General features: G+C 38.6%; 1 protein-coding gene across 3 annotated transcripts in view; it reads left to right on the top strand.

Annotated features, from left to right (window-relative positions):
- The window catches only part of UIMC1 (ubiquitin interaction motif containing 1), a 123,942-nt gene extending 112,034 nt beyond the window's left edge, over positions 1-11,908 (top strand). Inside the window, exons 10-14 of one of the 3 annotated variants that reach the window (XM_081307268.1) lie at positions 4,014-4,092; positions 7,387-7,549; positions 9,115-9,178; positions 10,206-10,248; positions 10,777-11,908. In XM_081307268.1, coding sequence (XP_081163394.1) covers positions 4,014-4,092; positions 7,387-7,549; positions 9,115-9,178; positions 10,206-10,248; positions 10,777-10,987 — 560 coding nt within the window. In that variant the 3' untranslated portion in view covers positions 10,988-11,908. The remainder of the gene's footprint in view (positions 1-4,013; positions 4,093-7,386; positions 7,550-9,114; positions 9,179-10,205; positions 10,249-10,776) is intronic. The other 2 variants (XM_081307266.1, XM_081307267.1) reach the window with 2 other exon arrangements.
- Positions 11,909-15,423: the final 3,515 nt, after the last annotated feature.

The following is a 15,423-nucleotide window of genomic DNA, read 5'->3' as shown; positions in this document are numbered from 1 at the left end:
ATAGAAACAGCTGTTAATGGCTATGTATTTATTTATAGGCAGCTCTCTCAGCTTTCAGTGATACCCACTCTCTTCTAACTTGTCCTGGGTTGTGTTCATACCCCTTTAAAATATTGGCTCTGTCATCTCCCTTCAAGAGGCTCCTTTGAAGGGGCCAGAGTTCCCAAAGGAGAACTGTACCTGTAAGGTCTGGTCAAGTCTACTCTGATCCTAATATTGAATAATAGAATTGCCATATAGTTCCCAGCCATCTGCCAAGTGTCTTCCCTCAAATTCTTTTCTACTATTTATCACTTTTTCTCCTCTTATCTTTTATCCTCTTCTTTCCCAGGAGATGCAGCCTCATCTTGTAGAAGAATATATGCTTCCTACTAATTAGAATTGTTTTGCATTCCTTGTGCCATTTTTTGTTTTGTTTCTAGTTTTCTGACCCTGATCAGATTATTTGTTATTTCATTATCTATAAAAGAGATAATGATATATGCAAGGCATATATTATATATGATATATGCCTTGCATATATCATTATATATTATTGTTGTAAAGATTAAAAGTTATGTTTATGAAATCCCTAGCACAGAATAGATCCTTGTAAAAGTGAGCTCTTCCCTAGAATCTGTTGATACAATGTAATTGAGCAAATATTTATCAGCATCTAATCTGTATTAGACTCTGCTGAGGATACTGATCAGATTTATTAACAACACAACAAAAGTCCTCAGAGTCTCTGTATTCAGAAACTGCATGGTATAGAAGAGAGAAGGACATTATTTTTTTAATATTTATTTTTTAGTTATAGGTGGACATAATATCTTGATTTTATTTTTATGTGGTGCTGAGGATCGAACCCGGTGCCTCACACATGGTAGGTGAGCACTCTACCTCTGAGACACAACCCCATCCTGAGAGAAGGACAATATAAATGAATTAGAACAAAAATGTGCTCAGTTACAAAAATGTGCTCAGTTAATAGAAGTATATATAAAGTGCTGTAAGCAGTTAATTCTTTTTCCAGGCCTATCTGTGGAGAGATTTCCAAGTTTCTTTTTTTTGTTTGTTCTTAGAAAAATACATGGTAGTCAAGATGAGGGGACAAATAGAAAGAGGAGGAGGAAAAAAAAAGGTTCAGTGGGCTGGGATTGTGGCTCAGTGGTAGAGCGCTCGCCTAGCACGGGAGGGACCCGGGTTCAATTCTCAGCACCACATAAAAATAAAGGCATTGTGTTGTGTCCCATCTACACCTAAAAAATAAATATTTTTTTTTAAAGTTCAGTAATTGTTGATTGTTGATGCGCCAACCTTTTTTTGGGGGGGGGGCTGCTAGCTGCATCCCCAAGCTTCCCTGCCAAACCCCGCCTTTTTTTTTTTTTTTAAAGCAGGGTCTCACTAAGTTGCTTAAGGCCCACTAGGTTTCTTGAGGCTGGCTCCAAACTTGTGATTCTCCTGCCTCAGCCTCCTGAGTCTCTGGGACTATAGTCATGTGCCACCATGCCTGTCTGAGGTGTCAACCTTTGAGAACTGATTTAGCAAGGCATTTGATGAATCTTTCATGAAGTTGCTTATGTGTGTGATGTTGTTTTACTATGCATACCTCTTTACACCTGTGTTACAATTATTTGCATGTGCTGTCTCCTTTAGTAAGTTACAAGTTCCTTAAAAGCAAGGACCCTGCCTCAAATTTTCTATATCTTCCCAAATTACTTGCACATTGATGATTCGCAATAAACATTTTCTTGATTTATCATTTAAAAGAAAGTTGGATTGGGAAAAAGACAGGCTTATCTGATAACGTGCCACAGTCCTTGGACGTATTCTTTTTCCCTAGTGATGGATAAAGATATAGAAATCATGCTTATTGTATATGCAAATGACACAAAGCTGGAAAAGAGAATATGACATCAAATGACAGTCAAAACTGCAGATGATCTCAACATAGCAGACTATTCAGTTGAAAAGAATAGGGACAAACATACAGTACTGTATTTAAGGGGATAAAAATACTCAGCAACTTCATTAGATATAGAATTAAGAGAACTATGTTGATAACATTTAATTTGAAGATTATTTGGGAGTGTAAGGGATGGATTTTAATTGCCTTTAAGTTCAGTATACCAGGATTGTCAGTAAAGCCTAACAATTAAGAGTCTTGACTATAATATGAATCCATATAGAATAGCTCATGGTTCTATTCTTCTTTTTATTGGTCAGGCTGTTGAGTGATGGAGACGGTTTGAGAATGTCATACATGTAGAGAAAAACTGACAAATTGCAATCTGTCTAGAAGAATATAAGTAGGAAGTTAAAAGCTTGGATGTAGGAGTCAGGTCTGGTTTTACTGATTGTTTACCAGTTGTGAAAGTTTGACAAAGTCAACCATCTCACTTTGTTTCTATACCTTTAAAAAGGGATGAAGATAGCCAGGTGTGGTGGCTCATACCTGTAATTCCAGTGGCTGGGGAGGCTGAGGCAGAAGGATTGCAAGTTCGAGGCCAGCCTCAGCAACTCAGTGAGACCCTGTCTCAAAATAAAAAGGGCTGCAATCTGGAGGGTCATACTAAAAATTAGCACTAATGGAGGCACTCAAAAGAGTCTGGACTCGGGGCTGGGGATGTGGCTCAAGCAGTAGCGCACTTGCCTGGCATGTATGGGGCACTGGGTTCGATCCTCAGCCCCACATAAAAATAAAGATGTTGTGTCCACTGAAAACTAAAAAATAAATATAAAAAAAAAGTCTGAAATCTAGGTCTTAATAGGGATTGGTCTAGTGAATGGATGTAGTCTCTCCTTTAAAAGAGGCTACATTTTAATGGGGAAGATAAGCAAGTAAATCCAAGATTATAATATGACTTGTTAGGTTGCATTATAATGCTGACTTATGGAAAAGGTGAATAAATTTATTCATATTCCCCAGTAAATGTAGTTTCCATCAGATTGCTATGTAGCAGTAGAATGAGTTTCCCTAGGAAGAAGTACATTCCCCTTACAGTCAAGACTAGACCATGTGATTACTTATGAGGGGTGTTTATACAAAGTGAGTAGTAAGTTGGACTCAAAGGGTAGGCAAACTATGGCCAGCTGTGGGCCAAATCCAGCCAAATACCAGTTATAGTAAATAAAATTTGATTTACACAGCTCTACCCATTTGTTTATGCTTCCTGCTACAATGCAGAGTTGAATAGTTGTGATAGAGACCACATGGCCCGTTGAACCTAAAATATTTACCATCTGGACCCACAGAAGAAGTTTGACCCATGAACGAGATAAATCATTCACAATGTAAGTTATTTCATGAACTAGTAACCTTTATAAATTCTTCGTTATAGGGATTTCACATGTTAAAAGAAAGGAAGGCAGGGTTTAAGTGAACTGATCATTGTTTTTCTTGTTGTGGCAAAGAATTAAACTGCAAAACACTTGATTAAATAATTTCCAAGGTTCCTTAAGGGTCTATGGTTTTATAAACATATCTTTTGATGTAAGACAAAATATTTGTACATCATCTGAGCTAAAACCATCTATACTCATTGGAAGTGGGATGTGGTCCAGGTACACTGGAAAGGACTGGTTGTATTAACTGTTCTAAGGAGCAGTTTCCTTGTTTATAAATGAAACATTTTGTAAAGATTGGAGATTATAGTAGGTACTCAGCTGTAGCTGTCATTACTGTATTTCATAGTATACCTCATTGAAGAGTGGTTGGGAATTGTGGCTGGGAAAGTGTAGATCCTTCCCTTGATTGCTTCAAGGTGGTGTAATACACAAAAACCTTTCTTGGAGTGAACTAGATCTCAGGTCCACATGGGTTTAGCAAATAGGGGAATGTCTTGTGGCTGGTGGTTTTGGTACATGTTATGGGTGTTATTCTCAGTACTAGAAAGGTTGAGGCTTCCCAAATATTGCACTTCTTCCCCCAGACTAGGTTATTAAACTTTGCTTCTTCCTTTATATTTTATTTTTTATACTTAGAGTCTACTGCTAGCTAACATTTTTTTTTTCCTTTTCTTGTGTGAAAGTGTTGACTCGGAGACAAAGAGAGGCCAAGAACAAGAGTGACAGCAGGACAACTGCACAGGCTTCCCTAGACATTGACAAGTAAGTAGGTGTGCTGCATTCACAGAGCTCTTGTTTAACATGCCATTGCTTGGACCAAATAAAGAGACCAGTTCCTTACTCTGTATTTCTTTGGCTTGCCAATCACTTCATTGCTTGGATGCTTGGACTTTTTCTTATTTCTATGTTATGTCAATATAAGTCATACCTGCATCCCCTTTCAGTACACTAAAAATGATCCTGCCACCCACTCCACTTCCACATTGCTCTTAGGTTTCTGTTTTCTTTTAATTTGTAAATTGGTATTTGGTGGTTTGGGAAAGCATTGAATATTTTGCTGCGTAATAGTACACAAGTTGAGTTGCAAAAGGTTGGGTAATATAGACTTCCTTGGGTTGTGGGTTGCAGTTTGACTGAAAAAAAGTTCATTCTAAGGAATGGATCAGGTATATAGGTGCTGCCTCCTGAAAACAAAGAGGTTATCAACACTACATTACCAGTGAGTCACTAGGCAGAAAATGAGCTTTTCAGGTTCTTTTTTTTTTCTTTATTTTTAAAAACTAATACATAGGGGCTGGGGTTGTGGCTCAGTGGTAGAGTGTTCACCTAGCATGTGTGAGGCACTGGGTTTGATTCTTAGTACCACATAAAAATAAATAGAGGTATTCTGTCGATCTGCAACTAAAAATTTTTTTAAATAATAACACATAAAAATTATACATATTTATGCTGTCCCATGTGTTTTGATACATGTATGTACTGTGTAACGTGTAAGTCAAATCAAACATACCTATTTTCTCCAACAGTCACCATTCTTTTACAGTGAAAACATTGAACTAAAAGCAGTATTTTATCCATAGTCACCCTCCTGTGCAAAAGCACACCAGAATTTCCTATTCCTATAACTAACTATAGCTTAGTTTGACACTGATCAACCTCATCCCATCCCTGCCTCCTGTCCCAGTCTCTGGAAATCATTCTTCTGCTCTCAACATCTATGAGATCAGTGTTTTTATATTCCACATATGAGTGAGATCATGTACTACTTGTCTTTCTGTGCCTGTCTTATTTCACTTATGATGGTCTCTAGTTCCATCCACGGTGTCACAAAGGACATGGTTTCAATCTTTTTTTAATAGCTGAATAGTTTTTCATTTTCTTCATCCATTCATCCACTGAGGGATGCTTAGGTTGTTTCCATTTCCACAAAGGTGGGTATGCAGATGTCTTTCTGACATACTGATTTCACTGGCTTTGGATATATACCCAGGAGTGTATATAGTGTACATATATATGGATCATATAGTATTTCTATTTTTAATTTTTTGGGGAACCTCCATGCTGTTTTCCATAATAGCTTTATTAATTTACATTCCCACCAGCAGTGAGCAAGGATTCCTTTTTTCCCCACAATTTTGCCAGCACTTGTTATCATTTGTCTTTTTGATAATTGCCATGGCTATTGGAGTGAGGTGCTACTGCATTGTGGTTTTGATTTGTAGTTCCCTGATGATTAGTGATGTTGAGCATATTCTCATCTACTTGTTGGCTATTTGTGTGTTTTTGTTTGAGAAATGTCTATATAGGTTTATTCCCCATTTTTAATCAAGTTATGCAACTCTTTAATATTGAGGTTTTTGAGTTCCTTATGTATTCTTATTTTAAATAACTCCTTTTTACATGTATAGCTTATTTTCTCCCTTTTTATAGATTGTCTTCTTTGGTGATAAGTTTCCTAGAAACTTTAATATTTAAAAAATAAAATTTTTAGACTCCAAATTTCAGAGCTGTGTTCCCTAATTCATTTGAGCAGAGTTGATCATTTTATCCTTCAGAATTCTATTTTAGTAATATTCCTTTAGGATTGTATTGCAGTTTTGAAAAAAACATTTCTGTGTCCCCAGCTAGTGTGAGTTGAAGGCAGATATTTGCTTTCATTTATATTTATGTCCCTAACATCCAATAAAATGTGACTGCAACAGCAATAATATTAACTGTTTATTGGGCACCAAATATTATGTGCCAGTCATTGTTCTAGATGCTTTATTTATTTTGTAACTATATAATAGTGGAAAAGGTATAGTTGTTCTTTTTTAAATAAAGAAATGAACAGAAAATATATGTAATTAATTGGTTAGGATCATGTGGCCAGAAATGGCAAAGCCCATCTGTCTCTAAAACTCCTTTCGCAGTGCTGCTCTCTCTCATATATAGTGGATAATTGACAAATAAATGCTTAGTTATCGATTTATAAATTCAGTTTATTAATTTCAGTGTTTATATATCAATGCATTAATTGATAAATCTTGAAAGGGACACGGTCTAGCTTTTCTTATAAGGCAGAGATTTGTTTGCATTCTTCCAGATAATTAAGTACTTGTTTAAAGACTTCTGGAGAAATTCTTCCATAGAGCTAATATTTTACTGTAGTTACTGAATAGTAATGACTAGAGAGAGAAATTTAAGCATGTGCCAGAAAGTTTTCTTCAGCTTCTTAAGCTAAAATGCTCTTATGAAGTTAGACGTATGTACGTTCTGGTAATTATGAGATATAAGACCTTGAGAAGAACGTTCTTTTCTAATAGTGCTGAAGAATTAATTGAGAAATATGTTTCAAGGGCCTTCCACAGGTATTGACGACAGAGAAAGTACTTAATGTATTGATTTTTTTCTTTGGCCCCAAATAATTCCGGTTTTAATGATATCAAATAAACATTACTTTAAGGGCATACTTTCTTCTCTCTTTCCAAACTATGTTGTTTTAAAAAGACAAAAATAACCATGTATATGATATTATGCAAAAGCCCCTGGCAAGCCCACATGTTTTAGTAACTTCCTAGTTGATGTTACAGGTTGTAGAGTAAGGAAGTTAGCATATAGACAGACTAGATTTACTAATCAGATTGAGTTCATCCACCTGGTAAAAATGTTATCTTGATTTAATGCTCTTGGTACTCCCTTTTCTGTCAAAATTTTAACTTCTCTTTGAAAAAAAAAACGATTACACTTAATTTCAGAAGAGTTTGACAGAATATTTTATGTCGGAGGAGCAATCAGCATTGTTTGAGATAGTTAGAAGAGCTGATATCATTACCATCCCACTGCTGCAACAGCAGGATACATAGAAACAGCCAGGGAAAATGCTAATCACTCAGTCCTTTTGATTGGCATGGGGTTAGTTTTATTGGTAATCCCGCTGAGCAAATCTTCATTGGTTGACGTATCTCCTCAACAGAATAACTTCAAGATGTAAAAACACAATTTGAGACATATCCAGGAGCCCAGAGGCAAATGCAAATCTTAAAACTGCTTTTTCTCTCTCTTCTGATTGACTAGGGTTGAAAAGTGTTATCTTTGTAAATCCCTGGTCCCATTTGGAGAGTATCAATATCATGTAGATTCCTGTCTCCAGCTTGCAAGGAGTAACCAAGGAAATGGACTTGAAGGAAGTGGTAGAGCATGTTCAACTGTGAAAGGGAAGTGGCTGAGGAATCCAAAGGTATGTGGGGAGTGTTTTGGGAAAGTCTACCTAACCTTACGTAATTTTAAGAGGCCATAATAGTTCTTTTCTGGGCTTCCTGTTCCCTCTCCCCTTCCTTCCTGTTATCTTGAAATAGAAGTTTTGCTTTTTTTAAATTACTTTTTAATTTAAAAGGTAATTTGGACTAGGGACGTTGCTCAATGATAGAGTGTTTGCCTAGCTTGCACAAAACCCTAGATTCAATTCCTAGCACCACCACCATCAACAACAACAAAACCAAAACCAAAGTAATACATGTTCAGAAAACAATGAAGGTTCAATAGAATTATGAAAAACCAGGAGAAGTCATCACCCATAATTTGCTACTCAAAGATAGCAACTTTTTAAATATTTTGGCTTATTTTCTTCCATTCTTTATACTCACACAAGATATATATACTACATGTACATATACACTCTTTATATACACATCATACATAATATTTTATATATACACACACACACACACACATGCATGCTATATATAAAAAATAGGTGTTATCTGGGCTAAGGCACATATATTTTAGACTCTTCCATATAGGATTATATATGCTTTAAAATCCTATAGTATATAATAGTATAAATTTTTTAGGACTTATAAAAACAATGTGTAGGGGCTGGGGGTGTGGCTCAAGCGGTATCAAGCTCGCCTGGCATGCATGCGGCCCAGTTTCGATTCTCAGCACCACATACAAACAAAGATGTGTTCGCCGAAAACTAAAAAAATAAAATAAATATGAAAAAAATTCTCTCTCTCTTTCTCTTAAAAAAAAACTGTGTGTAGTATAAACATCTTTCTGGGTTTATTTTTAAACTACTTTTAACAATTACTGTTAATGTTTGTATCACACATGGTCACCTAACCATTGGACATGTAGTTATTTTCATAATCCTTTTGTATTATAAAGCATTTAAATATATTAGTCTGTCTTTGTACCACCAATTATTTCTTTAGAATAGATTTCCTGAAATGAAACTATTGGGACAATAGTTCTAAACATTTTTTGGGGGGGTATACTAGGGATTCAGCTCAGGGGGACTCAACCACTGAGCACATTCCCTAGCCCTATTTTGTATTTTATTTAGCAACAGGGTCTCACTGAGTTGCTTAGCACCTTGCTTTTTTTGATGTGGTGATTTGAAATTATGGTTCATAGGTGAGAGCTTACTTACACCAAAGAGCCATTTTATTCTTTTGGTATTGCTACCTGTAGAAGCTACCTTGAAACTTATTTTCTATTTTAAATCTCCCCAAATCTATCATAGGTCTGAGGCAGGTGTTCTTTGATGTGATTTTAGTGGACTGATTTGGCTTGCTAATAGTATCCATTCTTGGATTATATTCTTGACATAGAGATGTATTCTGTGTATTAGAGTTTACTTTTTTTTCTTGTCTTCCCTCATTTATTAGAAAGCAAAAGACTTCCCTAGAGCTGTTTGCCACACCTCTTATTTTCTGGAAAATAGGTGTGATCTGGGCTAAGGCACATATATTTTAGACTCTTCCACGAAGTAACCCTTTCATCTGTTTCTCTCTGTCACAGGAAAAAGGCCACAATGAAGGGCGACTCCTCAGTCTCTTGGAACATTCTGAGCATAAGACTGAAGGTGAGAATCCTAGGATTAGTTTTCTGAGTTTCTGTCTAAAGCCTTCCAGGGCCACTGTCAACTCCTAAATATATGTTGGGAGTTATGTGAGTGCATTTTTGGCCTGATCAGCTGACCTTTGAGACTCAGTCTAGGTTATCTCTCCCTAAGAAGATGAGGAGATAACTCATCTTATTCATGTGATTCATTTCAGGCTTTAAAAAGGCCTGATAGCAGGCCTGGGAAACATGTTCAAATCATAGGGGAATGACACAATACCAGAGTAAGCTTTCTAAAGAAACTAGTGTGGAAAACTAGACATGTAGACATTACTGCTTCCTCTTGATGTTTTGTTCATCATTCATATATTACCTTTAGCTTAGCCTCCCAACTTATGCTTCTGGGGGATTGGAGGAAGTAACTCCTTCTCTTTCTCTTTCTTTCTTTTTTAGGGAGATTAGAATGTATTGGTCAAGAGTATTGCAGAATGTTAGTAATACCAACTTTATAGATTGTATTCTCTGGCATAAATAAGGCTCTTAATAAATGTTAGCTGCTATTATTACTGTTGTTGCTATTAGTCACTATTGTTCAAATTCATCAGATGTAGATGAAAGAGGAGCTTTTGCTTAAGCTTGGTAAGATTTGTTACCATGTAGTTCTAATAGTTCACTCCCACCAAGCTAATCTGTTGTGCCTTCTGATGACTATAAAAAAGGCAGCCTTTCCAAGCTCTACATCCTGCTGCCTCTAGATCACCAGGTTGTGAATCTCTGCAGGTGGCAGATTTCCCTTGGCAACTCCTTATTGCTCAAGTCCAGATTTGAAGTAGATTTATTCAGAGGTGGTTCATTGAAAAGTGTTCACCTTGATAATTCTGCCGCTGAGCCTGTTGGATACTAATGCTCACATTCCGTTGGTCTGAGGATTGGGGGTCTGAGCTACTTGAATAGGCCTGATGAAAAACAGCGCCTAGAATACAGGAAATACCAGATCAGTGACAAGTGTTATGATTACCAACATTATTACTTTTTCTTTCCTGTCACAGATGCAGAGATAAAAACCAAGTCTTCAGAAATAGGAACCTTCAGGTGAGTTGAGGTATACACAGAAATGTAGCTGTCAGCAGTTCTGAAAAGTATAGGCCTGGTCCTGGATTTTGTGTGAGTGTGATAGTCAAACTGTTGAAAATATAAATCACTGTGGAAGTAGTATGATGCCTCTGTCTCTGTCTTTGTCTCTCTCTCTCAAGTCTATAATAACTATACATCTGAGCTAAGAATGGCATGGATAGCTTCTTTCACTTATGGTATTAAAACAAATAGAGCAGAAGCTATGGTCCTACTCACCTGACTTCTCTATCCCCATCCAACCCTGATCCTTTGGACCTAGATTTCAGGCAGCTTGGGAATTTGAGTCTGAATCCTCATTCTTTCAATGCTTTTAGGTTATGTGATTCACCTGGTTCCTTATCTGTACAATGATAGTACTTAACTAGTTGGATTGTTACAAAGATTATGTGTACTACTATTATATGTAAAAGCCCCTCATATAGTGCATAGCACATATTTGGGGTCCAGTAGGTGTATATTGAACTTAAAATTTCCCCTTCCTTCTAGGTTGCCCTCACCAGGTGAGGAAGAGGCAGGCTGCAGCAGAGAGATGCAGAGTTCCCTCACACAGCTTGGATTAAATGAATCTCCTATCAAGTCTTTTGTTTCCATTTCAGAAGCCACAGATTGCTTAGTGGACTTCAAAAAGCAACTTACTGTCCGACCAGCTAGCCGGACACGGACCAAAGCAGGCAGAGGAAGAAGGAGAAAATCTTGAATTTCTAGAGTTCAAAGGTTGACAGACCATTAGTAATCAGGGTGGGCCATGTTCATTAAGCCATAGTAGCCCCCATTTCATTGTTTAGCAAATTTCGACCCTGCAGTTTTCACCACCAGCACCCACTCACTCAACATCTTGGTTTTTTGTTTTCTATGATCTATACAAACAGCTGTGTAAAGTATTCTGTTTTATAACAGTCTGTTTGAATTTACTTATAGTTAAAAGAAAGTTTAAATATATTTATCTATGTATGAAATCTTATTTCAATAGAGAAGAGTTTCCTTTTTGGGGGGGTTTGGGTGAGGATATTTTAATTGTGGAGGTAGTTGTCATAAATTATGTGTTTCTGAATGGATTTAATTAGTAATCTTTGACATCCCACTTACAATCACTTATAGAACAGTTCTGAATACTGTGTGGTTACTACCATTATTGTTTCTGACACCAGAGTTATTCTGCTTTCCCTTTGATTCAGTGACCTGCCGCTTCTTCTTGTCCTCCCCCAGTTAATAATTCTCAGCCAAAAACTGGGCATGGTGGTGCATGCCTGTAATCCAAAAGGCTTGGGAGCCTGAGGCAGGAGGATTATAAGTTCAAAGCCAGCCTCAGCAACTTAGTGAGGCCCTAAGCAACTTAGCAAGACCCTGTCTCAAAATTTTTAAAAAAATAAAATAAAAAGGGTTGGGGATATGGCTCAATGGTTAAGTGCCCCTGAGTTTAATCCCCAGTACCCCCGACCCCAGCCGCCCTGCAAAAAAAAAATTCTTAAGAGCATAGAATATTTGAGAGAAGTGCCCTGCCATTTTCCCTAGGATTTTTTAGGTATGCAGTCTGGTATTAGTTCCTATGTGATTATTTTTTCAAAATAGATTAACCAGTAGAGATGCCAGGCATAGTCATATGTTCAAAATAATATTGGTTTTTCTTCCTGTCAAAGGTCATAGCAGCAATAGTGACTGTTATTCCACTAACATTACTGGGGTAGTGCATATTCTTCCATCACTTTGCCTGGGAGCTTCCACTGCAGAACAAAATATGGTCTGTCCTCAGTGTATAAGCAGACTCCAAAATGAGAGGTTGTGAAATGGCAGAGGTAGCTACCTGAGGGAGATGAACAAACAGGTATCTTAAGAAAGCTAGCTTTGGCCCCAGCTGCTTTGAAGATTGCTTGAGAGATTGTAGGAGGTAGCCGTTGACCAGGAAGAGATCTTGGGTCATGATAAATGGGCACACAATGCAGACTCTTCTAACTGATTTATTGTATCCCAAGTTACCATTTCCTTTATTTTAATTAAAATTAGTTAGCCTGGGGAAGGTAGCTAGAATGTAAGAATCAGCACAGACGTTAAGACACTGTATCCTGCTCTAGGGACATTTGCACACGAGCTCCTTCAGTTAGAAGGCAGGCTGCTCACTGCCATCCATAGATGATGTCTTGTTGGATGGCACTGACATTGCAGCTATATCACGTATGTAATAGCTATTTTTTTTTTTTGAGCAGTTACCATAGACCAGGTAATGAATGTACCTTCATTACATTTAATCCTCATAGCAACCCTGTGAAATAGGTATTATAACCCATTTTCAGATGAGGAAACAAAGGCTCAGAGGAACAAATAAAGCCACTCTTTGTTCATGTCAGTAAAACTGTGGTGCTGCTACTCTTCAGTTCTAAAGAATGCTTTATTTTGACTCTAGTATTGATTATTTTCCTTCTAAGGAAAAGTAGTTTATCAGTTAAGTCCCAACTGCTTAACCCTTGTTCATCATCTTTCTCATTAAATGGCACTTTATTGGAGGTAGAGCTCTATAAACAGGGGACCTGAAGAAAAGGGAAAGAGCTGTTTCTCAAAGGTAAATTATTTAACTTAAATTTGAACAGTTGCCATAGAACTTGGTTCAGTGGCACGAGGGTATGGATCAGCCAGACCAGGAACCAAAGGCTTATTTATTAGTTAATGGAGAATGAAGGGAAGAACAATCACTGTCCCCCACCCCAAACACACCTCCCTCACCTCCCTCAGCTATCTTCAATAAGGGCTGCTGCTTTTTTTTTTTTTTTTTTCCTTCCCTGTGCTATGGTCTTACAGGGGGAGGATTAGTGAAAAAGGTACAAGAGACAAAGTAGAAAGTGTGTCAAACCAAACCAAGTCTGCGCTCTGTTTCTGATACAAGTTACCCAGACTCTCTGTACTTAGTTTTCTTTGCCCACAAAATAAGAAAAATTATGCTTACAGATTTCTAAGGATTAATATAATGTATATAAAAGTTGTACCACAATGTCTGTCACATAGAAGATGGGGAGTTAGTGGCAGCAGTTGTTACTAATTTGACATAAGTCTTGTGTGTCATAAGTGGTGTTGCAGTGAGGGGTGGAAGGACCAGAGAGAGGTGGAGTGCAGATGCAAGAGGAGATATTTCTGAGGACTGAGCACTCACTCAGAGGATCTACTATAGCCCCATCAACCACCAGCCTGCCACAGAAAACTTGGTTCCTGTACATTTGGAGCTCTCCTGGGGACCCTGGGTGGTTCTTCTGAAAGACAGGAAGTGGCTGTAATGCTGGTGTTGCCAACTCATGGAAAGCTGGGAAGCTTCATGAGCTTCACAAGCTATTGCCATAAATTGGGAGAAAGACAGAGATTGCTCTGTGTCAGGCATTGTAGCTGTGTTATTTCATCCTTACAACAGCCCTCCAAAAGATGTTGTGCCTGGCCCACTTCCCTTGGGCATTCACCCTTCTACTGCATTCCCACAGGGCCCTTTTGGAAGTACCTATGATGCCCTGCCTGAGGACTTCTTTTGGCTTATGTTGGTACGTGCTAGAAGTTCCAGGGGAGCAGTGCCCTGGGGTAGCTCTCAGCCAGTGAAAATGAAAGTTGAATGATAAATACCCCATCTTCTTTACCCCTCAGGTGGAATAAGGTGTATTCTATTCTTCTTTCTGTTGAATTGAGTGTCAGTAGCTCCCAGCAACGACTTAATTATGTACCCTTCTCTGTTGGCATCTTTCCCTTGCTACCTTGCTTCCAACTCTCCTGTCAGGACCAAGACTAGGTAACAGTTTCATGTAAATACAGGGTTAGAACTTGAGAGGGTCTTGTTACATTTCTGCATCCTAGGCATTTCACTTGCATCACCCTAGTCCTGGCCCTGCTCTGGGTCTTCCCAAATAAATTTTTTGCCCTCAAGTTACATCCACTTCTGGGGGGGACTCAACCTAAAGCAAATCCTATGGAGAAATTAGTCTCCCGTTTTATACATGAAAAACAATTTCAGAAAAGTAAAGAGTTTTTATCACACAGCTGGTAAATGGGATGGGATTTTAACACAGGTCTGTTTTGACACCAGAACTTACACTGCCTGTACTGTACTATGTCTGACCTCCCACTTGACTCACACAGCCGATGACTCCATGGAAATTTCAGGCTTGGTGGGCTCATTCTCACCTGTGGGGCAGGGCAGCTTTGGTGGAGAAGGGAGGTAGAAAACGGACGGGAGGGTTGGTAGATGGGAAAATGTGGACACCCAAGTGGAAAGTGCCATATGCACCAGCAAGGCAGGAAGTGGCTGTTTATTTCCTTTCCATTCTAAAAGCCCTGGACTGTTGAGGTTATGGGAGGGCCCTCCTGTTTAATAAAAATTAGCTGATAGCTATTCTGTATAAGGTCTAGAACCAGAACTTGAGGCTCCAAAGGTAAATAAGGAAAATTACCTGGGAGCCCATAGTGCAGTGGGTAAAATGAACACATATATAGATGATTTTAATAAACTTGTAAATGCAAAGAAATTAGCAGAATCAAGATAATAGGGAATGGGTGGGCAGGCTCCCAGCTGGGGTTAGGGCCAGGAGGAGCCTGTCAAGGAAGAACTTCCCACCATTGCTGACTGAACTGCAGTTTAACAGATGAGGGGAAATTAGGTGAAAAGGTGTGAGAGTCCAAAGGGGGTGTCATTCTGGACAAATCGGCATGAATAAAGGCACAAAAGAAGTAGCTTGATGCCTGTGGGAGAGTTGCAAGGTACATTCAGAGTATAAAGGGCATCCATGCTGGGGAGCCTATGAGGGCCTGTGTCCCTGGCTGCAGGCACTGAGGGTGGAGGGCAGTAGGCTCAGAGCAGGGGGTGCCTAGCCTCTCAGCCCAGCAGCTGTACTCTATCCCTGTTCCGCAGTTACTTCTTGGTGGTTAAGATTACACTAAGGGACTATGAGGGCAGCTTGTCTGGATTTCTCCTTCTTGCTGGTCAGTGACCATCTGGTATCTGCCCGAGTATTGCATCTGCCTTGCCTCTGCTACTGCCAGGGCTGTCCCAGCTGCTCACAGCATCCCTCTACTGACTGACCCAAAGACTTTCCTTGGCACTACAACTAGAGATCAGGACACCCACTGCCTGGTGAAACGGGCACGGCACTTTAAGAAACACTGGCAGGA

The sequence above is a fragment of the Spermophilus citellus genome, assembly GCF_964194105.1.
Source record: "Spermophilus citellus genome assembly, chromosome: 1".
In the NCBI taxonomy this organism is placed as follows: Eukaryota; Metazoa; Chordata; class Mammalia; order Rodentia; family Sciuridae; genus Spermophilus; species Spermophilus citellus.
The sequence above is the reverse complement of the archived record's forward strand: the minus strand, read 5'-3'. Positions and strand labels throughout refer to the sequence as shown.